Genomic DNA, 25,838 nt, shown 5'->3' with positions numbered 1-25,838 from the left:
AATACCTACCCGCAAGGACAGATAAGTCTGTGATATGTAAATTCGGAATACAAAAACTATGATTGCAGATGTGAATGAGTGTCTCCGAATGCCGTGTTTACATGGCGGAACATGCCAGAACACCGTCGGATCCTACAAATGTGTGTGCTCGGCCCAGTGGAGCGGTCAGAATTGTGAAGTTGGTGAGTCTCGTATTCTGTCTCCTCGTCTGATAACATCGTGTATATATTTGATGATACTTCTGATATCTAAGTCAATATTATATAATACAGTATAGCCTGCTAAACCTGCCTTTGCTAACAAAAGATCTAAAAACATGGATATAGCGGCCAAATATGTTGGTCTCGATGATCAAAATTTTACATTAAAAGTTTTTATCGATTGTGTGGTAAGCTCTATTTATGCAAAACTGTTTTATTTGAACCAAATTGTTTTACAGATATTGATGAATGCCGTAATATTCCATGCCAAAACAATGCTTCCTGTACCAACTTGGACGGCTCATATCAATGCAACTGTCTGCCTGGATTCTACGGTACCTACTGTGAAAATGGTAAGTTTGGAGATTATTTTTCATAGAAAAATGCTAGGCATAACCAAAGACAACATTTAGGCATAGAAAATAAAATCTAGCATTGTCTTCTTGGTTAAAGTAACGCTTAATACATGTATATCATTTAATTTAATCGTTCAGCTGTTCGAACGGAAGAGAATGACATAATCTTAAAAAATCGGAGTTAAGATTGCAGCCATAGTTAATCCTAGAAAATGAACTATATAAATGCGAAACATAATTTAATGTGATTGTTAATTTAAAAAAAAATGTTAAGAAAAGAAAGTGATTCAATTAACGTGATGTTTTCTTTAGATGAGAACGAATGTGAGATCCTAGCTCCTTGTCTGAACGGCGGCACCTGTCAGAATACGATCGGATCATTCAGATGTATCTGTCCAGTCGGATGGTATGGACCCACATGTAACCTTGGTGAGTCTTACTTCCAGATGAGAGATCTTGATTACGTTTTACAAATCAAAGCTCAGAATTGCATGAGACATATGTGCTGATGAAATAGAACATCACAAATGTGGCATTGCATGATGATGTGTATCCTTTAGATATATTCGCGACTTTGTATGACGTTGAGAGGATCTCGAGACTTTAATAAGTGGTGTGGTAAGAAATGACTAAGTCGTAAGTTACCTTTCAGCCATATGCAAAAAAAAAATGATTTGATAAAAGGAAATTTTTGTTATAACAGAAAATATATGTTTACTCACGAACACATTTGCCTTTATAATAACATGATATAACATTACACTTTGTACTATAATTTCAGACAAGAACGAGTGTGACACACGACCTTGCCAACATGACAGTACCTGTATAAATAATGATGGTTCCTACACGTGTCTATGTAGAATGGGATGGTATGGACCGGACTGTGCGCTTGGTAAGAATTTGGTTCTTCTGTGCTTCATTTTGGAGTTTTGTTATTCTAAGAGTAAAATTAAAAGAATTAAAGTTTCCAAAAGTACACTCATTATATATCTGCTGTATGAAATGCCTTTTGACACAACACTGACTTTAGTCAATATTGGAATTAGTTCAAAAACCACAGATTATATCTTAAAACTACCATAAAGTGTACATTAAAGATATTTGTTATTTTATAACAAAATTATTATACATTTCATTTTAGACAAAAATGAATGTGAACAAATGCCATGCAAAAATGGAGGCAAATGTACCAACACCGGTGGTTCCTTCTACTGCGACTGCTCGCGAGGATGGTCGGGAAGCACGTGCACAGAAGGTGAGCAAAATTTGTATCTTCGCAGGAAGTCGTACATGCTAAATATTGAATAAAAATAACAAAATTGATTAACGCCCACAAATATCATTTTAAACAAAATTTCTTAGTTATACGGTAAACACTAGTCTTTTGGACCATATGCTTAATTTTGGATGCCAAATAGTAATTTCTACACAATGTGACATGACACGTGAATAAAAAAAACCTGACCATAAAGACCTTGTTCAGTTTGTTACTTAGGTGGACTTTGTAGGCAGGTTTTGATTTTTGTTTGTTCTTATCAGTATTTAGTATCGACTCTGCCACATACAAGATACACATAATGATAAATGTTCTTAGTGAAAACATATATTACAATATGCAGTGTATTTTAGCTGAATATTCCAAGTTTCATTCATAGATAAGTTTGATACTTTCTATTGGATCTCGCCCGCTGCTCTTTGAGTCAACATATAGACCGATTAGTGATTTATATCTGGTTATATTCCAGACGTGGATGAGTGTGTCAACAATCCCTGTTTCTATGGCGGATCTTGTATCAACACCCCCGGATCTTATATCTGTCAATGTTTGCCGGGCAGAGAGGGGACAAACTGCAGAAACGGTAAAGCAATGAATATGGTTACCAATGCACTTAATATAGAAATCTACGCACAAAATATGGAAACAGGATCAATAAATCAATTTGTTATAACAAAAACATATACCTTGCATTTTACGTACTAAATATGTAATTCTACGTATTAATGTGGAAATCATATCAATTTATCAAATACATTTCATTTTTGACAAGCATCTTTTTTTTAAGTATTTCAAGAATGAATAGGTATATGTTGAAATTAAACTTTTGTTAAACCCTGATAGTATGCGGTCAATTGATACCGAATTATCCGTTCTTGATACAAAGAACATTTTACAAATGGTATAATGTGGTTATTCATTGAATTTATATTTTAGATACAAACGAATGTCTGACCATACCCTGTCTGAACGGAGGACAATGTATCAATACCGACGGCTCGTACTTGTGTCGATGTGGTAACTACTGGAAGGGCAAGAATTGTGAAATAGGTACGTGCATCACATGTTTGACATATAAACATTTTAGAATTAAATACCCTAGGCTAACAATGCGGTCATATTTTCATTACATCTTGTTCTAAAAACATTTTCAGATAATGCAAAATTTTTTAATTGCTTCAAGTACAAAAAATGTACAAACTTAGGCACTATCAAGATTTACGTAAAATAATTTGTTTTTAAACATTAAGATCAATAACTTTTATTTATAATAATTACTTGTTTGGCTAGCTGAATGACATATAATAAGACGAGCAGTGTAATAATATTTCAGATATATTGCTATAAAGCGCATTTAGCATATCGCTAAATGGTGCTTGCAAAAATTATGACGAACACTTACAATAAATTGTTGAACAAATTAGCATTTTTATGGCATAATGCTAAATGTTATTTTCGGTTACAGATGTGAACGAGTGTACGGAGATGGATTACAGTGTATGTATCAACGGGGGAACCTGCATTAACCTGGCCGGTAACTACACCTGTCAATGTCCACAGGGCTGGTCCGGACAAAGCTGCAACATCGGTACGTGATCAAGAAATTAGAAAATGTAATACCATACTAATTATAAAAGTTTGATATTCATCTATAATTTTTTTTTCAATTACAAATGAAGTGACAAAAATGTAAATTACGATTTTTCCCCTTTTACGTAAAATGCATTTCATTTGACGTATATTTCAGACCATGGTTCGATGCTGTGTGATGCAAAATCTGTCATTATGCACTTTTTAACTTTTATGAAATATTTTTATCCAATTTTTACTAATATCGGTATGTGCATTTAAGTGCTGCTCCATTGGGCAATGCGATAGTTTTTTTATAGTTACAAATCATGGCAGTTTTGTCTCTATTGAGACAGTAAATGGGAGATTCAACTTTGAAATTTTGCGTATTTCAGATTTTAACGAATGTATAAACGATCCTTGTTACAACAACGCCACTTGTCGGAATCTGGACGGATCCTATATTTGTCAGTGTACTTCCGGTTGGAGTGGACAAAACTGTCAGATTGGTAGGTTGACTTGGTAGGATCCCAACATTTATTTAATTTCTTTGTGTTCCTTGTGTAGATTTTTAATGGATTGGGTTTGTTTATATGTGCGCATTTGAAATTTTCAACGTGGTTCATAAGTTGTTTGTGTGTGTTCTGTGCATTATTACATAAACTTCTAACTCGATATTCATACCTTGAAATATATTTGAATTTGTATGTCAATAATCCAATAATGTTTTGTTTACATTCTAGATGAAAATGAGTGCCAATTTAACCCATGTGAGAACGGCGCGTCATGCTATAATAGACCTGGGTTCTATGAATGCACGTGCGCCCCTGGCTGGGAGGGCAAGAACTGCCAAATAGGTATGCATATTCTGTACTCATTCCTCAAGGATGCTTTGTTACAATCCATGCAGAACTCTATATTATTACTTTCATTGCTGCATTGGATTTATTCCGTCATAATGCCATTAATTGTGCCATCGAAAAGGTCAAGTCTCGTATTGTACTACCAAAAAGCTACATTTCAACACTTTAAAAAGAATCTAGTTTTGGTGACAGATAGCTCTTCAATAACTTTGGATATTGCCATTGTTTTTCCGTTGACATATTTCATCGTAACATGATCTGCTCTAGTATAATGCAAAGGGACTAAAGCACGTGCCACGGGATACCCTATAACGTTTGTGCGGGACTAGTATCTTTTTAAGGTTAACTTGAATGATTTTTTATGTTATGGGATATAACACAAAAATCTGAGTGTACTCTAAATAAACCGCGAAGGACTCTTTTGTCTATGAAATCATTACGCCGTACCTTAGCCAATCAGAAGCAACGTTAAAACGGCGACGGAATTTCCTTTATGGGCTGTTTTTTTAAGCCAATGAAAATGCTCGTAACAAGCAAAATTGAATTATAGTGGAAATATTCCGCTAAAATAACGTTAACCCGGAATATCATTGTTTAACGTCATACCATAGAAACAGTAGTCCCACAGAAACCTTACTTTATATCATGTGATACGTGAATTGGTCCAATAGAATCCAATGTTTGATCTTACAGATATTAACGAGTGTTTGATGATGCCATGCCTGAACGAAGGATCGTGTATAAATAGTGCCGGGTCATTCTCCTGTCAATGTCCGCGTGGTTGGCAGACAAGTGTGACGTGGGTAAGTCATTACTTAGGTGAATTACTGCAACCTAGATTTGTATAGCGAAAGTGCTGTAACTAAGATGGGTATTCCAGGAATTACTGTGACTTTAAGTTATATTGACCATAACTGGGCGAACAATTTGACATGTTCTTTGTCTACTAGTTATCTATTGAATCTCATAAGGTTTGATGAATAAAGCTGTGAAATCACACCACAACTTTGCTTCTTGATTTGAACATGAGTACTCATTTTACTATAATGTTGACGTTTGTATGATCATTTCTAGCAGTCAATTCATTATTACGTTGTGGAAAAGTAAACGCTAAGCGTTGTAAGCATTGTGATTCTCTAAATGCTGGTAAATTGTGGTGGTAGATAACATTTTAAAAGTTCTTCTTCATAATGTATTGTTCTACAATCCTTATGAAGCATATGACAAGAAATAGTGACAAATTCCACAACATTATTAAGTATTTTAATTAATTTCATTGAAATTCCAAATCGTTAATCAACACGATTAAACAGGTACAACATGCACGCTGTACCCTAGCCCGAGTCAAAGTCACGCACGTTAAACAAAAGGAATACATAACCACCGAGGAGTTATGAAATTATTTTTAGACAATAACATGCATCTAATAATGTTAACACAACTGTAAGAGCGTTTTTAGAAGTTCTAGACAAAAACTTCTTTGCAACATAGGCAAGGGTCAGGGTTCGGCATACAAAGCTATGTGTAATGGCGATTGAACAGTTCACATACATTTGACTACAGTGGGCTTTTCTGACATATCACAGTTAAACCAACTAATCTAATTTTCTTTAGAACTAGTTTGTATCCGAAATATGTGCAAGTTTCAATGTACTCTTAGATCGAATTGTCTCTTTAAATATAAAGACTGATTATAAGTTGTTCCCAATCGGTTAACCTTCCATTCATTTTAAGGAAATTGGTTACGTTGATATTGTAATATGTTAACATAAATAAAAAATATCCTTCCAGCGAGCTAGCTTACAACGATTTCAAAATTTTAACGTCTTATTTTAAATTACCACAAAAGTTCCTATATGATGTGTGTAACATGTGTATAACTAAATATTGACGTAGGAAGTGATAATGTTGTTAAGGATGCCAAATTAGTATGAAGTTGCTTATTGTCAGCAGACCGATTGCAAGTATTGAAATTTACATTTCAACTATTCTATTTACGTTAGACGTGGACGAATGTTTGCGCTTCCCGTGTCAAAATGGCGGTACATGTAGAAACTTACCTGGATCGTTCAAATGTGATTGTACACAGGGATGGTACGGAGACGAGTGTCTTAAAGGTAAGCCAAAATTCCGTAAAACAAACAAATTTAAAAAACCTGCATCGACCTTTAAACAAAACTAAATATAGTGTTCATTGCAGTTCTTCTAAAACAAAGTGCACTGCGATAAAACAAATAATGCGTATAGTCTACGTTTCAATTATTTCGTCTGGATATCAGGGAACTTATAATGAAACAACTGGATAACCTCATGATTATACTTACATTTTGTATTTGATATAAACTTAACATATGTATAATGTAGATATACGTTTTAGCGCTTTCACTCCAGAATGTTTACACTTTATTTGCATTTATTGTATTTGCGTTTTCATTTCCATTGTTAAAGATATTGACGAATGTAAGAACCTGACCTGCCAAAACAATGGTCGCTGTATCAACACCCCGGGCTCCGTTCAGTGTCTGTGCGGAACAGGGTGGACCGGGAAATTCTGTGAAGTTGGTGTGTAACTTGATAATCTTCAATTTCATCAAAAAATAACTGTATATTCAAGATTACTTATCTTTATAATAGACATAACTTATAATAGATTACTTTTAATTTTGGCAATACGATCTAGGTAGCATACAGCTTTAAAAATATGTTAACCCTAGTAACTTAACCATATCAAATTTAACACAAGTTTCAGAAAGTGTTTGGTTAATTGTTTTGCACCCATAAAAATACAATGAAATTTGTTTTGTTCCATTTTATTTATAATTACTCAGTATCTTCAAAGTTTAAAGTTCGGATGCCATGTGATTCACCGTATTGTTACTTGGCTCACTGTTATTGATTATTAGTGTATTATTTATTAATATCTTTTACGAATTATGGCCTAACAAACCAATTGCGTTGCACTTATATATTAGATTAACAACATGCTTTCGTATATATGGATATGTAAACGTAAATTTATTTACATTCTCTTTTGTAGATATTAACGAGTGTAACGTCATGTCATGTCTAAATGGCGGCACGTGCATGAACACCCCTGGAAGCTACAAGTGTGTCTGTCCCCCAGGGTACACGGGCGAAGTCTGTAATCTAGGTAGGTAGATTAGAAAATGATTGATTAGTTTAGCCAAACAATGGACAATTGCGTTTTTACTTCAATAAATGAACATTGAAAATAAAATATTTAAGTCTAGATCCACTCTTCTGACCATTTATATTTTTCGGCAAATATCCCGGATTTAAATACTTTGGTATGTGATTGAAAGTCAAGATTATGTTGAAAAATATAGACCTTTCAATAGTACTTCTATTCAATAATAGTAATAATATGATTGTAATTGCGGATTTAAGTGTTTCTGATCATCTTGATTTACTTCACACATTTCGATATACAATGTAAAAATGTATTTCATCAACAACCATTTACTATTTTTCCCCAGATCGTAACGAGTGCATGCTGTACCCAGGAATCTGTCAGAACGGTGCTCTGTGTGTCAATACCATAGGTACCTACACGTGTCGATGTCTGATTGGCTGGACAGGAACCAACTGTACCGAGGGTCAGTAACTATACAATTACTATATAAATATACTGTATAGTTGTGTTTATTGGTGGGGGATTGATTTTGCTATATTGGCGTTAAAAGTAGTTTCCGCGAACTTAAGTACACGCGAATAAATGGCCACATTGACAAGAAAAACGTGTACGATATAGCTTATTACTGTTCCAAATAGACTAATTTAAATGCGAACATATCTTAAATTGTAGAGCGGATCGCGAAATGTTCCCTAAGTAAAATTAAACAATTATACAGTATATTCATGATATTTGCACATGTTGAGAGAACAACGTTATGGGAAAATTATTTAAAAAAAACCTTATGATAAGCAAGATGAATAACGGCGATTAAGAAACCAAAACTGATTGATATATTAAAAACAATGAAACATATGTATTGTGCAGAAAGACCCCACCTTATCCGTGCAAAGTGATGAAGTTACAGGAAAACCAGTACTTGGTTATGCTCGTAAAATATAACTCAAATGCTTATGTCTACAGACGAAAATGAATGTCTCCAAGACCCCTGTCTCAACGGAGGTACGTGTAATAACCTACCCGGAACATTTGAGTGTACTTGTCCAAAGAACTGGGAGGGCCAGCGATGTGAACTCGGTAAGGTTATATAAGTTATAATTCAAAATATTGTACTGCTAATCCAACACCATTGAAAGAGTTCATTAGTTCTTTGAATATTATAGTAGCCATCCAGTTCAACGAACTCCATATCAAATACTTATCTTGTAAAAAATATCAAGTTCAGGTTTTAGCTTATTATGGTGCCACATGTCAATTGTAAACAATTTTTAAAACACATAAAAAAGATATTGGAAAAAAATCTATAAACACCCAGCCAGTTTGGGCTTATAATACAATTATTTTACATGTAAATAAGTTGAAGCTCGATTGTACATACATTTAATTTTGAGCTATCTTAACATACTACCGCGTAATTTCGCACTATTTTCTTATCCATTACTCTGTATTGCAGACTATAACGAGTGCTCCGAGATAGGCATCTGCCAGAATGGTGGTCTGTGTATCAATATACAAGGATCATATACCTGTCAATGCCGAACAGGGTGGACCGGAAATAACTGTGAAATAGGTAAGTCACGTGGTTATAACCATTTGAAGGTCAGCATATCATAAAAAAAAGTTTATTATCAAAATGCTGTGCTATACTTTCAGCAACCAGACATTTGGGAGATAGCGTATCATATATTTCAAATAAACGAATAAAGATATCTAGAATAATATGCCGCCCCTTGCAATTATAGCAAACAGTATTACCCATATCCACCACGCCATGTCCTTTCAATTCAAATCACGTCCCATCATGGCCGATCCCGATTTCATATTATTATAGTTTATGTAATTCTAATTTCAAATCAGACGCTGTATAATAAATATAGAAACATATTTTCGTTCCAAAATTTAAATAATGAATTGCGTTTTCAGACGTAGACGAATATTTGATAGGACAGTGTTTAGTTTCAATTAAATAGGGTATAATTAATAACATATTTGAATGCAGAAAAATACTCAATCACTCTTTTCAGATGTAGACGAATGTTTGGTTGGACCGTGTCTAAATGGTGGCACCTGTCAGAATACACTTGGTTCATATCAATGTATATGCGAGACTGGCTACACAGGAGATAACTGTGAAATAGGTAAGTGCATACATGTATGGATTCACATTATACATTTAAATGTTCTGTGTTGTCATCAATATACTTTAACATAGAATGTGTTTAAAACTTGTGATGGTTATGATTTAAATGTTTTAAAGTGAGTTTTGAACACGAGTTCAGGTTTCCACTGATTTGACGATAAACATAGTCCAAGACTAGATTAAAATGTCTGATAAATCCATGATTTTTTATTTCAGATGTGAACGAGTGTCTGACAATGCCATGCCAGTTTGGTGGTACATGTATCAATACTGTCGGTTCTTACCTGTGCCAGTGTCCTCCCGGCCGATCAGGTGTCAATTGCATAGGCGGTAGGTAATCTTAATGTTTTGCTGACCAGTTCAGAATATGTCATTCCTTTTACTTGCAATCTATCCCCTGACTCGCATTTATCATATGTTCTGTTCGCAAACCATGTATTTTGATGTTGTTATTATGTATATTTTCGCCTATCCATATCGATGCATGTTATTTAGGGGAAAGTATTTTGCGAAATATCATATGCAGTGCAGTAATTGATAGAAAATGTTTTTCGCTTTGTTTCCATAGATGTTGATGATTGTCTGTCAAGACCATGCCAGAATGGTGCCACATGTGTGAATGAGATTGGATCATACAGCTGTATCTGTCGAACAGGCTTCACGGGACAACAGTGTGAGAGCGGTGAGTATTGTTCCGCCGCTATTCCGTCTTAAGTTATCTTCCTTTTCAGGTCATCTGACCCGAAGGGTCAGGATGACCTATTGTCATCATGCACCGTCTGTCGTCGTACGCCGTGCGCCGTGCGCCATGCGTAAACTTTTCATTCAAACGACTTCATCTCAATAACCAAAAGGCCCAGGGTACTGATATCTGGCCTGTAGCATGCTGGGATAAAGGGCTACCAAGTTTGTTCAAATAAATGACCTTGATCTTCATTCAAGGTCATGGGGGTCAAATAGTGCTAAAAACTTTTAACGACTTCTTGTGAATAACTAAGAGGCCTAGAGACCTGATATTGGGCATGTGCCATGCTGGGATGAAGGGCTACCAAAATTGTTCAAATGAATGACCTTGATCTTCATTCAAGGTCACAGGGGTCGAAAAGGCTAAAATCTTTTAACGACTTCTTGTGAATAACTAAGAGACCTAGAGACCTGATATTGGGCCAGTGACATGCTGGAGTGAAGGAATACCAAGTTTGTTCAAATCAATGACCTTGGCCTTCATTCAAGGTCATGGGGTCAAATAGGCTAAAATCTGTTAACGACTTCTTGTGAATAACTAAGAGACCTAGATACCTGATATTGGGCTGCTGGACTGAGGGAATACCAAGTTTGTTCAAATCAATGTCCTTGATCTTCATTCAAGGTCACAGGGTACAAATAGGCTAAAATCTTAAACGACTACGTTGTATTATGCCAATAGTTAGATGACCGTTAAGACCCATGAGCCTCTTGTTTCTAGTAGGTATCGATTGTGACGCCAATACTTTATGGGCAAGCATGACGTCATACGCTCTGAATAATATAGCATTTTACGCTCATAAAAACATGACATGATAATTAATATCTACCCGACAAGGGCAGATTACTCTGTAATATGTTGAACAAAATTATATTTAACTGTTAACAAACATATTTTGGTGGCAATATAAGCTTAACGAGATTGTCAATAACATTTTGTTCGTGATTTACACTTTAAAAGTCATGTTGTACTTGTAGTTGAAAAGTTTAAGCTTCGACATTTTTTCGCTAATACCAATTGCTAGCTAAATACGAAATTTTGTCACACACGTGGAAACAAGCTGGTTTACTGTATCTGTTATATTTATCCGTGATTATACTGGTAAAATCAAATCGTAATAATTGTGTCAAAGACAAATGCTTTTAGGCGTAATTGTGCTTTTTATTCAATAGATATAAACGAGTGTTCGCAGACGCCTTGTCTAAATGGTGGTACCTGTATAAACAGTGTCGGATCGTACTCCTGTCGATGTCCAGCGGGATGGACCGGCGATAAATGCGAGATAGGTGAGTAAACTATGAAATTGTAGTGTCCATGATTATTTTTTGTTTCAGTCAAACTATTGTAAATGTGCCAATATAAGAATGACTGACTCTAGTCGATCATAGTCACGTTCAAATTGGTGAAATTTATTATAAATATACCCAGAATTCTTAAAGTAAAGTGTATAATAAATTTCGACAATGAAAATACAAAGTACTTGCTCTACAGGAACGCCTGGTCTATACATTCCGTCTGCTTTATTAGTGCTGTATAAATGGTATTGTTTCCATTCTGAAAATATGTAATTATGATGCTACTTATTACAATTTCAAGTTTAATGAAATATGTAGCTTTTTGTCATAAATCAATATCAACAGGATGGATGCCAAGTTAGATGACAGAAGTTTACGTGTACATTTCATTCTATTATTGTGTAGATGTGGACGAATGTCTGACCAGTCCATGTCGGTTTGGCGGTACTTGTATCAACCAGCCAGGCTCTTACTCATGTATCTGTCCGCCCGGCCGTACTGGACAGAACTGTATGGGAGGTATGCAATCCATGATACTTATTACTTTAGTTAGTAGTTGATTTGTTACCCAATCATCTGTTTGACGTGGTTGAGGTTAATTTCTCTTATTCATATAAACCGAATAGTTCCCTAGTTTAGAAAAGAGAGAGCATAAGAAATTGGTTTCAGATACCTTGATTCTTGCAAAACGTGAACATTTTCGCATGTGGACATTTTCGATAATTCAATATGATTGCTGTGTGATCATTTTCGCGTTGTGCTTCTATATATAGTGTTATCTGAAAAATTGAAAATTAATATCTCAAGATTTGTACTTAATTATCGTGGATTTATTGATGAAGATTCAATGAAAACAAATTAAGCACGTTGGGAATAACTCCTTTATAGTATGCCATCGAGCACTCATTACCTGAAGTATTCGTATAGTAATTACATTGTATAAAATGTGGTATTATGTAACCATGTACTTCTATAAACTATTAAGAATTCCTTTACAAATAATGCTATTTGTTTCAGATGTCAACGAATGCTTGCAGAATCCATGTCTTAATGGCGGCAGCTGTATCAACAACTTCGGATCCTATTCCTGCTTCTGTCCTGTGTTCTACACTGGAAATGACTGTGAAATTTGTAAGTTGCTATTCCATATGAAACAAATGAACTGTTCTATTTTGTATTTCAAATTTAATCACAACCCCTTCCATGATAAATGTTTTGGTAAAAAAGCTGTTCGTGTCCACTGAGGGCATTAACTGCCTTGACTGTATTAACCAATCGTCGGTCCTCATCCATTCCTGATTGAATTGAATTTTGAATGTCGCAAGGTCAATAGCGTACTTTTTTACCTAGTATGATCGATGAATATTGAATTTAATATCTATAAACCAACTTACTTTTGCGTGCAATTAAATTTTGCGGGCGAAAAGTCAACACGAAAATTGATCATCGCGAAAGTGTATCAGATATAGGTAAATTAGATCCCCTCGCAAAATTCAATCGCCGTAAAACAATCGGTTTGAAAACGTAACGGATTAATGTCGAAACAGATAAATGTTGGTTTACAGTACAAGTGGTGTATGTTAACCACGTTGATTTCCTGTTTCTTTTACAGCTATAGAGACGATAATAGACTACTCATATCCTGTGCTGAACCTCACCTACACACCAGCCCTGGCGAACAACAACTCGTTTGAATTTCAGAGGCATGCGCGGTCCTTCTGTAATGAGGTAACGAGCAGTAACAAAAAATCAAAATTGAAAGCTCAAAATGCAAATAATTTCAATGGCAGTTTGTATTTTATTTATATATGTATGTACGTTTATTCCATTGAAAATGGACAAAAATTCAAATTTGAAAGCTCGAAATGCAAATTATTTCCATGGCGTTTGTATCTTATTTATATATACGTTGATTCTATATATATATATGAATTGCTTGTACCTTTGAAAGCAAATATACCTTATTACAAAATGTTCAACGTAAAGATACAAATTAATAGACAAGTTTATGAAAAATAGACAGAATAAATGTTATAATATACATATTAATCGAAGCTTTTAGTTCTTTATGTCTACTTGTATTTGTTAATGTAACTAGATCGAAACTATGCTGAAAGGAAATCCTGCCCAGTTCCCTAATTTCAAAGAATGCAAAGTCAAATCCTTTGGGTAAGTTTGCGATTTACTTAATTATCAACTATATCTATCCGTATTCAACATGGATAACTTTGAAAAAAATCCATTCCATTATGTGAAAACGACCGGAATATTCACGTTCACCGTTATGCTAAAATAAGGTAATATTGTAGAAAACTTTAAACTTTTTCAATACCATTAATTCATGGATGGAAAAGATCATTTTGTTATTCAAAGAAATTCCAAAGCTACACTATGCGTAAAATATCAACTTAATTTGATAAAAATACTAAATGCGTTCAAAGAAGCATTAAACTTATCTCCTTTTGGTCTCTAGTAATAACCCGGTGTCGATCGCTTGGGACCTGGTTTTCCGAGGTAACGAGCCAAGAGCATCACGTGACGATGTATGGACGTACATCATACAGGGCCAGACTCCAGTAGTCATTGGTGACTCCCTAGGAGTAGAAATCGGAGACCTCTTCATCTTCTTCGACAACTACACTACAACTGGTGTAAATCTGGACCTGCGACTCCTCAATCTAACGTACTCTCAAAACCTCGCCAATCCGAACTCATTTGAATTCAAGATGGCGGCAAGGAGTATATGTGATGACGTAAGTCTTTTTTTATTTTAATTTGTTCACTATTAACTTATTTTTATTGGGATTTTTTTGTCTCTTTGAAAAGAAAAGACAACATACTACCTGAATACTGTTTACGCTAAGTATGACTGTTATCGCTGAGTAAAGATTGCAAAACTCGTAATTTGAAATCCATCTAAACCTTTATGTATTATTTACTTTCCTTTTGCAGATTGACTCGTTTATGAAAAGGCATCCGTTCGATTTCCCTCAATACGTGAAGTGCAATGTTCGCAGATTTTCGTAAGTACTCTTTGTTAATTCAGATTTTAGATCGCACAGTAAAACTCCTCAGAGTAAAAGAGGTTCCTCCTTTTGGTATTTCAAGCCATTAAATTGACTACTAATTTTCCGAATTACTACAAAGATTTTGAAGTACGAGTATATGGTATTATAATACCCTGGCCACTTCTTTCTCGTAGAATGTTAATCATGATCAATTTAACTTAGTCTCCCCTGTTTCATAATGGACTGGTCTAGTCTTTGATATAGAAGAGTTGACATTTGTCTTTATGGATGAATTAGTTAAGTCACTGCTTGCTTAACACAAATCATATGTTTTAAATATAATTACCTATTGCGTGTACATCGCCCTTACTGTACTGAAATATATTAATATATAAATTCTACATTTTCAATAGGAACAACCCCGTACGAGCCAGCGTTGACCTTACATTTGAAGGTGAAAGGCCTTCCCAGGTGCTGAACGCCTTATTCTATGAAATACTGTTGCGTGAGCGACCTTTGACTCGGTTCGGTAACTACCTCGGATACAACATCGGGGACTACATGGTGTATTACCAAGACTACACAGACTTCACACGAGTACCTCTTACTTTCCGGATCCTCAACCGAACCTGGACCTCTGACCTCGCTGACTCCAACTCATTTGCATTCCGAGGTCACGCTGACTTGTTCTGTCGGGACGTAAGTGCAAAATACTTATATATATATATATATTTGTGTAATTGCTGTAACATATTGAGTTCTTTTTAAGCGCCTAAGCGGCCCTGTCATTGTTTTGTTTTGTGTTCATAAGCGACTCCCGCTAAATAAATCAGTTAGGTGACCGTCATCTTGAGAGAGAGTTGTTCTTCCAACATCACAATTGCTGGGGATGGCTTACCATTTTGTGATGAAGCCTCCAAATGTCTTACATTTTTTTTCAAAAAACATTAATAAAAGAGTATGATGTATGTGTGTAGTTATGTGATAATACTGCCATCGATTCAGACAATATACGCGTAGCTAATGTGTAATCAACACCATATAAAATACGCACCTATTATAATACTAAAAGTAAGCACGCTTGAAAATAAAATTGGGGCCACGTTGAAGTCCAAATATACCTTTTCGGAACTTTTCATCTATAAGGATCTAAGTGATTATGAACGCTATGAAAAGACCAGGAACAGAAAGGTTTTATAATTACTAAAATATATATAGTAATGAAAAATACCTGTGGTGATTGTGTTTTTCAGATTGAGAGACTGATTAAGATGCACCCAAGTCTGTTCCCAACTTATGAGTCCTGTGCTATCGAGTCCTTCGGGTAAGTATGTTCGTTCAGAAATTGAGGTATTGTTTTTATTAATAATATTGTAATTGTGTGTAATTATCATACACTTCATGAGTTTTATCTGAAAAACATCTGACTCATATTGGTGTATTTTATCATTGAACCATTTTTTGGAAAAAAACCAACATGATGGGATGAAAATGATAAGAAGCGCTTTATGTACAGTCCTTGCTGTTTATCTAGAAGAGCAGTTCACATTTCTCAGTTGATACTATGAAATTATCTATATAATTCATATCTAAAGTGAAAATATGTTTTATTACAGCCAGAACCCGGTCACCATAACAGCGGTCCTACAATTTGGCGGGACCCTATCTATACCAGATTATCAGCAAAACGTGGCGGGAATTGTGTTCGAGGATGCGCCCCGTTTCCGGTACTTTGATGCGATAGGCCACTTGGTTGGGGATTTGTTGGTTTATTACGACAGTTGGGAGTACATCCTGCACGGTAAGCGTCTTTTAGAGGATGATTCACTGATAAAAGTTTTTTGGGGATCGAGATTTCTTTAATTTTTACTTTTCTCATAGACAATGCATTTGCACAATATTTTCCTCATCTTAAAGATATTTCGTATTTGTGAACCCAAATGTTACACAAGACTTATATTATTAATTTAAAAAAAATCAATTTAAAAGGAAAGTAGATTTACGTTTCGCAACTTTTGCATAGATGAAGCGTTATTGCTTTTTCTAGCATTGTACTCAATACCGTTGTAATAACCGAAAGGTGGGGTATATTTAGACTATGCATAACTTATGTATGTTTTAAAGAATTGATCGATTTCAAATTCATAAATGACGTGTTAGCATTTTCTGTCTTGTTCTTTCAGACGCTTGGCTGTCAAACACAACCTTCTACATCCACAAGTTCGGATACTCCAATGAGTACAACAACCCGCAGTCTGATCTCTTCATTAACTTCCAGGATGCCTTCTGTGATGACGTATGTATTTAGTCATGTAAAATAGATATTGATTGTAGATATAGAAATTATACGTCTTGCATTAATGCCATATCGGTAAAAAAAATAATTATCCCAAAACAAATCTTTACTATATCAGCATATTTCGAAAAACTGTACAGTATGTATCATGTGTTTCAGATCGACAATTTCTTCCGCCAAAGTTCCTTGCGTGACAGATACTACCGGTGTTTCATTGATAATATTGGGTAAGTTCAACATCATTCAAGTATATTTTTTACACCTGACTGTATGGTTAAAGTGTCTCAATGAGGAACATTTAAGACTCAATTATTTTTTCTATTTATTGTTTGTATAACAACACTATTACATTTTGTTTATCGTTTATATTATTCATCAACGAGCATTAAAGCATTAATGTATGTACTTTACCCTATACATTTTATACATCTATTTGCTGTCACGACATTTGATGTAGTTAATTTTCTGAACTAACTTTCGTTAATTTTCTACCTTTTTTCTCACTCCTTTTTGGTGCTTGTTTTTTTTATTATTTTCTTTTTTGCAACTTTTTCTTACATGATCCTCTATGAAAAAACTCATTATTCTATTATATTGACCTTCCAGTGTTACGGACCCTCATACACTCACCTTTAAGATGGTATTTAACGGTACGGCCGAAATTCCACAGAGCCTCCTTTTGAAGACTGTAAGTGACCAAGCACAGCACTTCCTGATTGAGAACAAAGACATGATGTTCATTGGCCAGCAGCTTGTGTACCTAGGTGGAGGCTGGGAGAATATAGCCATCAACATATCTGACTATCTCACCACCATGATACCACCAACCACAGAGAGTCCAGGTATGTTCTAAGGATACGAAGTCACCAATTTTGTTCTCCATATTGTAATTTTAGGTCGCGTTGGTTGGGTGGTATAGATGCCCCAGTATATCATCACAAGTTTCTCCACCTCTTGTTCGATTCCCATGTGTGGCACTGCCATGTACTGAGCGATAGTGCCCTCCGCCATATACACCTGACCCGTCCTTATATGACCATGGTTGTTAATAAGGCGTTAAACTGGTCAAACCAAATTTGTAACAATAAAATTGATATCAAAACTATCAAAACTATCAAAACATTTGCATGATACGCCTTTGTGAGTAATACACTAAATACCCGTATTTAAATGACCATGAGTTACGTATGTAAATTGAATATGGTCTTTATCGCAAAATAAGACAAAAGACACTGATTGATCTAGGAAATACTATGCTGATTAATGTATTGTTTACTAAAGTGTTTATTGTTTCCAACAGTGAACACCATTGTGAACATTTCGTTCGTTCTGTTGAACTTGACCTACACTGAACAGCTGAGGGACAAGAATTCTGCAGAGTTCATGGCACTATCCGGACCATTCTGTGACTACGTAAGTGGACTATTTTCTTTTTTTGTTTACATTCCTTTGTGTCAATGAAATTGTGTTAAACAATTTGGAATTGGTCAATGGAATCATATGCTGCCGGTAAGTCTCAATTATCAATCTTAATTTCCACGAAGTGTCAAATTTTTCTGCATTATTTCTATTTTCTGAGTGACACGTGAAAATTACTGTGAAAATGACATCTCTATAGAAAGGACTCTTATCTATAAACTCGACAACTCCATTTAGAGAAAGTTACTGTAATACCTTTGTATACAGGGTAACTGCTGACTAAGGCATTTTATAGACAAGTTTGACTGCGTAAGATAAATCAAATGATGCAAGTTATGTCGTACTCCTATGTTAAATACAGAAGTAATCAACTTACAAATTGCTAAATCACTAATTCATGATTCTTTTATTGGTTATTACAGCTGAATAACCTATACCAAGGCCGTGACAGATTTGAACAGTATTATCGCTGTAGTGTGGAATCGTTCACGTAAGTTGTTTTCTAAAACCATTTTCTTCGCGTTGGATGATAGGGTTTATGTAATGACACTGTTACACTACCAGCTATTCCGTATTTGCATATTACGGAGTTAGCTCCCTTGCGGGTTGGTATCGATTGTTACGTCATTATTTTGTGAGCGCAATTCACGTCATTTTCTCAGAAAAGTATGACGTTACGCTCGCAAAAACATGACGTCACAATCAATACCTACCCGCAAGTGCAGATAACTCTGTAATATGCAAATCCGGAATATATAGTCACTTCATCGGACAGATGTTGAAAATTTGAAAATAACAGAAACTTGAAATAGTTTCCAGTTAATCAGAAAGCATGTCGGTAAAACATTTTACGGTACATACAATTTTTATCATATCTTTTCAGGAATTCTCCGGACAAAATCAATTTCCTGCTGCAATTCCGAGGAGACCAGGACCAGACTTTGAAGGACTTTATATTCGGAATATTGATAGAGAACGCTCCTAGAACGACGGTCAATGGTCAAATCGCCATCGTGGTCGGACCACTGGCTGTGTTTGAAGAGTCTTTGATATTCCAACAACAGACTGTGTCTGCTGAAAGGACACCAGGAGGACCGTCTGCAAGTAGTAAGTACAAAGAGGTCATGACCTTATCTAACTGATACTTTGACCCATTCACCCCTGTTTACACAGATGAAATCGTCCAAATCTAAGGCTGGAAGAATACATTTTGAAAGCTCAGGGGTGGATTAGTTAAATTTGAGTGTTACATTATGTATTTTAGATATTGTTAATGAAATTATTTTGCTAACTTTAACGTTAGTGAATAATTGATTGATTTTGGATAATTGTAGCAATGAATAAGCGCACCATAGCAAATGTTTATAATATGCATTCAGTGTATTATTATCATAGCAAACCAATATTCTGAAACAGGATGAATTCAATGAAAAGAATCGTGTTTATATATTACCATACATTTTGTTGTTATGTTCAGAATTAAAAGCCAAAAATTATATTGAAATAAGAATATTGTTTTAATTGAATATGCATTGTGAACGACCGAATTTCAAATGCTTCTATATTATGCTGTTTATGATATTATGTAACGCCATATAATATTAACATCGATAGCATGGCTACTATAATTATGTTTGAAACTAAAAAAGTAAAATTATACCCTTGAATGGTCTGACGACTATATTCACCGGATGACACGCATATTTGTATTTAACGAACGATGACGCTTATATACTCATAATGACATCGCTTATTTGTATTTACGAATGACGTTGCTTATATGTATTTATGAATGACGTTGCTTATTTATATTTATGAATGACGTTGCTTATTTATATTTATGAATGACGTTGCTTATTTATATTTATGAATGACGTTGCTTATTTATATTTATGAATGACGTTGCTTATTCATATCCAAGAACCTATTAATAAAAAATATGGCATGATTTTATTCAAGATATGATTGATATCAACAGTGATCATATGTGATAATCAAAACAAGACGACGCTTCACGTAGAATGTATTCAATAGAACCACTCAATAACGTTTGTATTTGATACAATAGTACATGTATCAGTTGAATGATACAATACTATTATACAAGAAAGCAGAACATAGACCCGTACCTACAGTACCTGTATGTAAATTTGTAAAATCAATTTCAAACCAAATTAGAAGTAATATTGTGCAGATGTCTTTAACAACAGGAACAAAGTTAAAATCGCCTTACGAAGATAATCGAAACAATACACGATTCAATTTTAAGAAATTAGACGGCTACGATCGCCTTGAATGAAAAATTGGAATTAATAGTTTGACAAAAGATTAACAAACAAAAAAAAAAGATTTTTGAAAATTTATTGAGATGAAGATATTTTCGGTGCCGCATCACGTTATTTATCAAGCCGGATGAAGAATTGTAAAATGTTTTCATGGAGGATACGATTCGACATCGACATAAACTGATTCTATTGGTATAAAATTGCATTCATGGAAGCTTAAAAGGCATGGCTTTCTAACAATCATAATCACTAATAAATATATGTATGTATGAACAGTAAGGATATAAATGTTGTATCTGCATGGCGAAGACGTTTTACTACAGCATGAACTCGGCTTTAACCAAGTATCGAAGAATATATCTACTGGACAAGGCAGGTATACCTAACGCTGTGCATGATGGGAAGACTCACACAAGGAATTTGTACGATCATCGGTTAAACGTCACGTGACCTTGGTTACAGATCCATGCAAGGGCATTACGACTATTGGTCAGGATTACTTCCGGGGCCCCACGTGCAGGGACTTCGTTGTGTGTATGCTGGAGGAAGCCGTCCCCCTAAATTGTCCCTCTGGAATGTCATTCAATGCAGTGGATAAGAAATGTTCACCAGACAGTACCTGTAAAGCATAGTCTCTGGAGGCGGAAAATGGAGGAATAATCTAGCGATTAAAGAACATACACGCTATTAGAACTGACAAAATATGAGATTTAATGGAAATAGTTTAAAACATCTGTTGGTTTCATCATCAAAAGTGTTCCTAAATCTAGATTTGAATTTGTGTTTGTTCGTCGGAAGTAGCACGTGGAGATATAAAACAAATAACAGGAACAATTCGATCGCGAAACGTTTTAATTGTAACGACCAAAAAATGTTTCTACATGTATGATTCATGTTGAACTGAGTGATCGTAAAGAATGAGACATAGTTGTTTCCCTAGGTAGTTTGGACTCTAGAATTGTTAAGTTGATGTGATGTGTTTAGTGTCTATTTGCCATAGATGACTAACAAAGTAAAACGTTTTGTTTGCCAATTTGTTACGTTTCAGTGTACAGTCATACCTAAATATCAAAGTGTTATAAAAGAAGTACCCTTCAAGACGCAATACTTCAAAACCTTCTTGAAATGCGGTTACTGTACTATAATTCAATATGATTGACGATAGCCTATAGTTGATGTAGGGATATTCAATATGATTGACTATAGTATATAGTTGATGAAGGGATATTCAACATGGTTGACTATAGTATATAGTTGATGTAGGGATATTCAATTTGATTGACTATAGTATATAGTTGATGTAGGGATATTCAATTTGATTGACTATAGTATATAGTTGATATAGGGATATTCAATATGACTGACGATAGTATATATAGTTGATGTAGGGATATTCGATATGATTGACTATAGTATATAGTTGATATAGGGATATTCAATATGATTGACTATAGTATATAGTTGATGTAGGGATATTCAATATAATTGACTATAGTATATAGTTGATGTAGGGATATTCAATATGATTGACTATAGTATATAGTTGATGTAGGGATCTTGTGGAATAATGTTAGCAGAATGTGACGAAAGTAATATACTTAGTAGCATGACATAGAAGACTTGGGTAATTTATAAAAGAATTCGATATGGAATTGCTTGTATGTGAGAGAATATTTAACACATAATCGCATTTCTCAGTTACTTCGTTAAACCAATGAAATAATAATTAATTTTTCACATATCTACAAAACTGCAGTATTTCATTTATTTACAGGCATATGTGTGAGAGGCGAGATTAACAAAAAAATATTGTACTAAAGATGTTGAATATTAAAGTTATTGGTACAAACTAAAATGTTTGGAAATTTATGTAATTGATTTTCCATAGACTGCACTTGTTGAGGACATCACCTCATACACTATTAACACTATATCGAATACACTGAAAGAATGTATACGAAAACCACCATTCATATCTACACCTCAGATTTTATATACATGTAGTATAAAGTTAATTTAAATATTCTAATGTTCATTTAGTATGTTACACAGGGGGATTGTAATTTTAGTACACTTTTCGCGACTTTAAATTTACATTGTTTCTTCTTTTAAAACTGCTCTTTTTAGCTTCAATCATATACACTAGCGTTCTTGTTACGATATTTCCGTCGGATCTCTTGAATTTATCATTATTATTGTTGAGATATGGTAATTAACAAGTGAAATTTGTCAACGAAGCCTTCTGGAGAAGCGGGCGATCATTGCAAGGAAAAAAACCCAAACTAATAAAATAGTTTACAGGATTCAAATTCAATTGCAGAACTTTAAATTTTAACAATAAGAACATTCCAAACATTCCAGAAATGATACGAAACACTTTCTAGTTTTAGAGTAAGCGTTCTCTGCCATACAAGTCTAGATCAAAGCGACACCCACCATACAAATCTAGGTCAAAGCGACACCCACCATACAAATCTAGGTCACAGCGACACCAACCATACAAATCTAGGTCAAAGCGACACCCACCATACAAATCTAGGTCATATCGACACCCACCATACAAATCTAGGTCACAGCGACACGCAACATACTAATCTAGGTCACAGCGACACCCACCATAAAAATATAGGTCACTGCGACACCCACCATTTAAATCTAGGTCACAGCGACACCCCCATACAAATCTAGGTCACATCTGATTTAAGTTGTAACAAATGGAAATTGGGTTGCAAAAACAATATTTATCTGTTCTATAAAATCACAAGACCAGACGGACTTATTATTTTATCTTACTTCTAATTCAATACCAGTACAAATGCTGTCATCATCGCCTTCATATCGTGTATTTCTGATAAATCACGATTCAACGTTTCTCCTCTGAATATCAACATTGAATATCAAGGTTACAGGACATAGTATAGCTCAGCTTTGACTCAGTGTTTCGGTTTGATATTTTCTTCATCCGAATTCGTACAATCCTTGATTATAAATTTTTGAAAGAGTTTTTTTTTTTTTTTTTTTTTTTTTGTAAATTCGTTTGTAATTAATATAATAGGTAATTTATTTATGCTTGTTCTGTCAAAAGTGAATGAAGAAATTAACTGTTATTAGTAACTGACAATAAATCGTAAAATATGCCTTTTAATAAAATACCGCGGGCAGTATATATTTTACAAAATATATACAGCACTCAAATACTAAAGCATAAATTACATGTTAAAATTACTGGTATTTCATTACAACTAAGACAATTTTATTTCCCCTTGCAGACGGGACGACCCCTGCTATGCCGACCACGGGCGACTTAACAACGCCTGCAATCTTCGCCGACCCATGCAAACCAGGCCGCCACAACGAGTACTTCCCCGTCCCTGGGGATTGTCACAGCTTCTACGTGTGTTCCTTCGGCTCCACCTACATGTTCCCCTGCCCCGGGTCCACGGTGTTTTTTGTCAGTAAAAACATTTGTGATAATAACGACGGAACGATAATATGTTAGTAACGTTCCGTGAAAATATGTCATTCTTGCGAAACATGATGGAACGATATGTTAGTTAGGTTCCGTGAAAATGACATTTTAGTGAAAAACATGATGGAACGACATCAGTCTAATGCATTTTCCCATTTTTCGTTTATTTATTTTTGCAACCCAATGGAACGGCATGTTCATTACTTTACCACGAAATAAAATCATATTAGTGCCTATTTTATTCCCTTTCTTGTATAAATGTTTTAAATGTTGTACAATAATTTCAGTATTGCAGTATTGTGAGATTTCATTTTGTGAAACATTATAAATGTTGATAATTTCATTTTGTATATTATATCATTAAGCATTTATAGTATTTTGTTCGTTAGCGTTCCGTTATAACATTCGAAATGTTGTTAAACCAGTTTCTTTCATAGAATAATAATAAGTATTGTTTACGATTCCCACAGATAACTATAAAATTTAATCTTAAAGATGCTGCACCACTGACGAATGGTATTTTTTCAATCAAAAATAGGAGCAGACGATTAAGTATTTTTCTTCATTTATAAAAGTTACTTACTGAACACCATTACCACAATTGAATAGTTTTAACTTCTCGTTTATAATAAATTCAAGATAATTTTTTTTTAATTAATTGCGTCACGAAAACTTTCCATAGCACCATGCCCTATATGAAATTAAGTCATGCGCCAAAAGTAGAATATATTATTTCATATGCATTTTGTGTGTTAATTAGACCTATGTACACACGATTATAATCATTTAATGTTAAAATGGTGGGTATGTATCATTTATGCTCTGTCGGTGGTGGAGCATCTTTAATAGTTCGTTATCAGTCAAATAGAATGTATAACTATAATGTAGCTATCACTTCTTTTTTCGCGAATTTAATTTGAGCGGCTGTAATTAACTATGAAATGTGTGACGTCAATATGAATCCTTCGTATGAAATAAGTATTATGCACTCGTATATATGTTGTTTTTTTATTCTAGTTATGGAGATTTAATGGAGGGATATGTATTATAAACCATTGACATCTCCATAGAATGTAACTTGTTTAAGCTGAATGTTCTTAAGACAATTAACTACATGTATTTTAAATTGGTTTATGAATTCCACAAACATTTTATGTTATCGTCCTTTCATCGTTTATGTTTGCAAAAATCATACATTGTTTGACATAAAGTCATTAACTGTTAACCTCATTAAATTGTATCATTTTTCATTGTTGTACATGTCGAGAAAAACTCATATTCACTTACATATACAAAATGTTAAATGTTCATTTTTTTCCAATGCAAATTCACCGTTAATTCATCACTTTTATGTTTATGTAAGATTGGCATGCTTATCTACTTACTTATCATAATTTGAGAATAATTGCTGTTGAATATTTTAAACTTTTGTTTACTGAATGGGAAAAATAGAATGTTCTATTTACATTGGTTTACTAACTAATGCTGACGTTCAATACTTAAACGTGATTGGACAGAATGTTTAGGAAGGCGGGTGGGGAGCAACAAAAATATTTTCCCCTGAAAATTGGATTGTAAAATTGCTCTATTGTTCTAAAGATTGTTTAACTACAATGGAAATTTCTTATTCAAAATAAGCCATTATAGTATTTCGCTGAAAATAATACGGTTTAAATGTTAATAAATTCGTTTTAAATTCATTATGAGTCCTCAAAGATGTTTGACCAATTGCGCATGATTTTGGAGAAAATGGAAATCTG

The 25,838-nt window shown here is 34.4% G+C and overlaps 1 protein-coding gene across 1 annotated transcript in view; it reads left to right on the top strand.

The window, feature by feature from the left end:
- LOC138307114 (fibrillin-2-like) overlaps window positions 1-24,721 on the top strand; it is a 58,870-nt gene extending 34,149 nt beyond the window's left edge. The window contains exons 58-96 of the mRNA XM_069247744.1: window positions 69-182; window positions 440-553; window positions 869-985; window positions 1,338-1,451; window positions 1,701-1,814; window positions 2,305-2,418; window positions 2,772-2,885; window positions 3,301-3,423; window positions 3,800-3,913; window positions 4,148-4,261; window positions 4,961-5,074; window positions 6,271-6,384; window positions 6,716-6,829; window positions 7,305-7,418; window positions 7,765-7,884; window positions 8,385-8,498; window positions 8,875-8,991; window positions 9,446-9,559; window positions 9,778-9,891; window positions 10,130-10,243; window positions 11,479-11,592; window positions 12,007-12,120; window positions 12,619-12,732; window positions 13,214-13,329; window positions 13,700-13,770; window positions 14,075-14,354; window positions 14,554-14,624; window positions 15,023-15,308; window positions 15,863-15,933; window positions 16,226-16,410; window positions 16,793-16,905; window positions 17,065-17,132; window positions 17,512-17,747; window positions 18,206-18,318; window positions 18,747-18,814; window positions 19,208-19,431; window positions 21,072-21,235; window positions 22,498-22,561; window positions 23,879-24,721. Of these exons, the coding sequence (XP_069103845.1) occupies window positions 69-182; window positions 440-553; window positions 869-985; window positions 1,338-1,451; window positions 1,701-1,814; window positions 2,305-2,418; window positions 2,772-2,885; window positions 3,301-3,423; window positions 3,800-3,913; window positions 4,148-4,261; window positions 4,961-5,074; window positions 6,271-6,384; window positions 6,716-6,829; window positions 7,305-7,418; window positions 7,765-7,884; window positions 8,385-8,498; window positions 8,875-8,991; window positions 9,446-9,559; window positions 9,778-9,891; window positions 10,130-10,243; window positions 11,479-11,592; window positions 12,007-12,120; window positions 12,619-12,732; window positions 13,214-13,329; window positions 13,700-13,770; window positions 14,075-14,354; window positions 14,554-14,624; window positions 15,023-15,308; window positions 15,863-15,933; window positions 16,226-16,410; window positions 16,793-16,905; window positions 17,065-17,132; window positions 17,512-17,747; window positions 18,206-18,318; window positions 18,747-18,814; window positions 19,208-19,431; window positions 21,072-21,235; window positions 22,498-22,561; window positions 23,879-24,108 (5,003 nt within the window). The 3' untranslated portion in view covers window positions 24,109-24,721. The remainder of the gene's footprint in view (window positions 1-68; window positions 183-439; window positions 554-868; window positions 986-1,337; window positions 1,452-1,700; window positions 1,815-2,304; window positions 2,419-2,771; window positions 2,886-3,300; window positions 3,424-3,799; window positions 3,914-4,147; window positions 4,262-4,960; window positions 5,075-6,270; window positions 6,385-6,715; window positions 6,830-7,304; window positions 7,419-7,764; window positions 7,885-8,384; window positions 8,499-8,874; window positions 8,992-9,445; window positions 9,560-9,777; window positions 9,892-10,129; window positions 10,244-11,478; window positions 11,593-12,006; window positions 12,121-12,618; window positions 12,733-13,213; window positions 13,330-13,699; window positions 13,771-14,074; window positions 14,355-14,553; window positions 14,625-15,022; window positions 15,309-15,862; window positions 15,934-16,225; window positions 16,411-16,792; window positions 16,906-17,064; window positions 17,133-17,511; window positions 17,748-18,205; window positions 18,319-18,746; window positions 18,815-19,207; window positions 19,432-21,071; window positions 21,236-22,497; window positions 22,562-23,878) is intronic.
- The last annotated feature ends 1,117 nt before the right edge of the window (window positions 24,722-25,838 follow it).

This window comes from Argopecten irradians, chromosome 14 (assembly GCF_041381155.1).
Source record: "Argopecten irradians isolate NY chromosome 14, Ai_NY, whole genome shotgun sequence".
NCBI lineage: Eukaryota > Metazoa > Mollusca > Bivalvia > Pectinida > Pectinidae > Argopecten > Argopecten irradians.
Note: the sequence above shows the minus strand (reverse complement) of the source record. Positions and strands in the feature narration are given on the sequence as shown.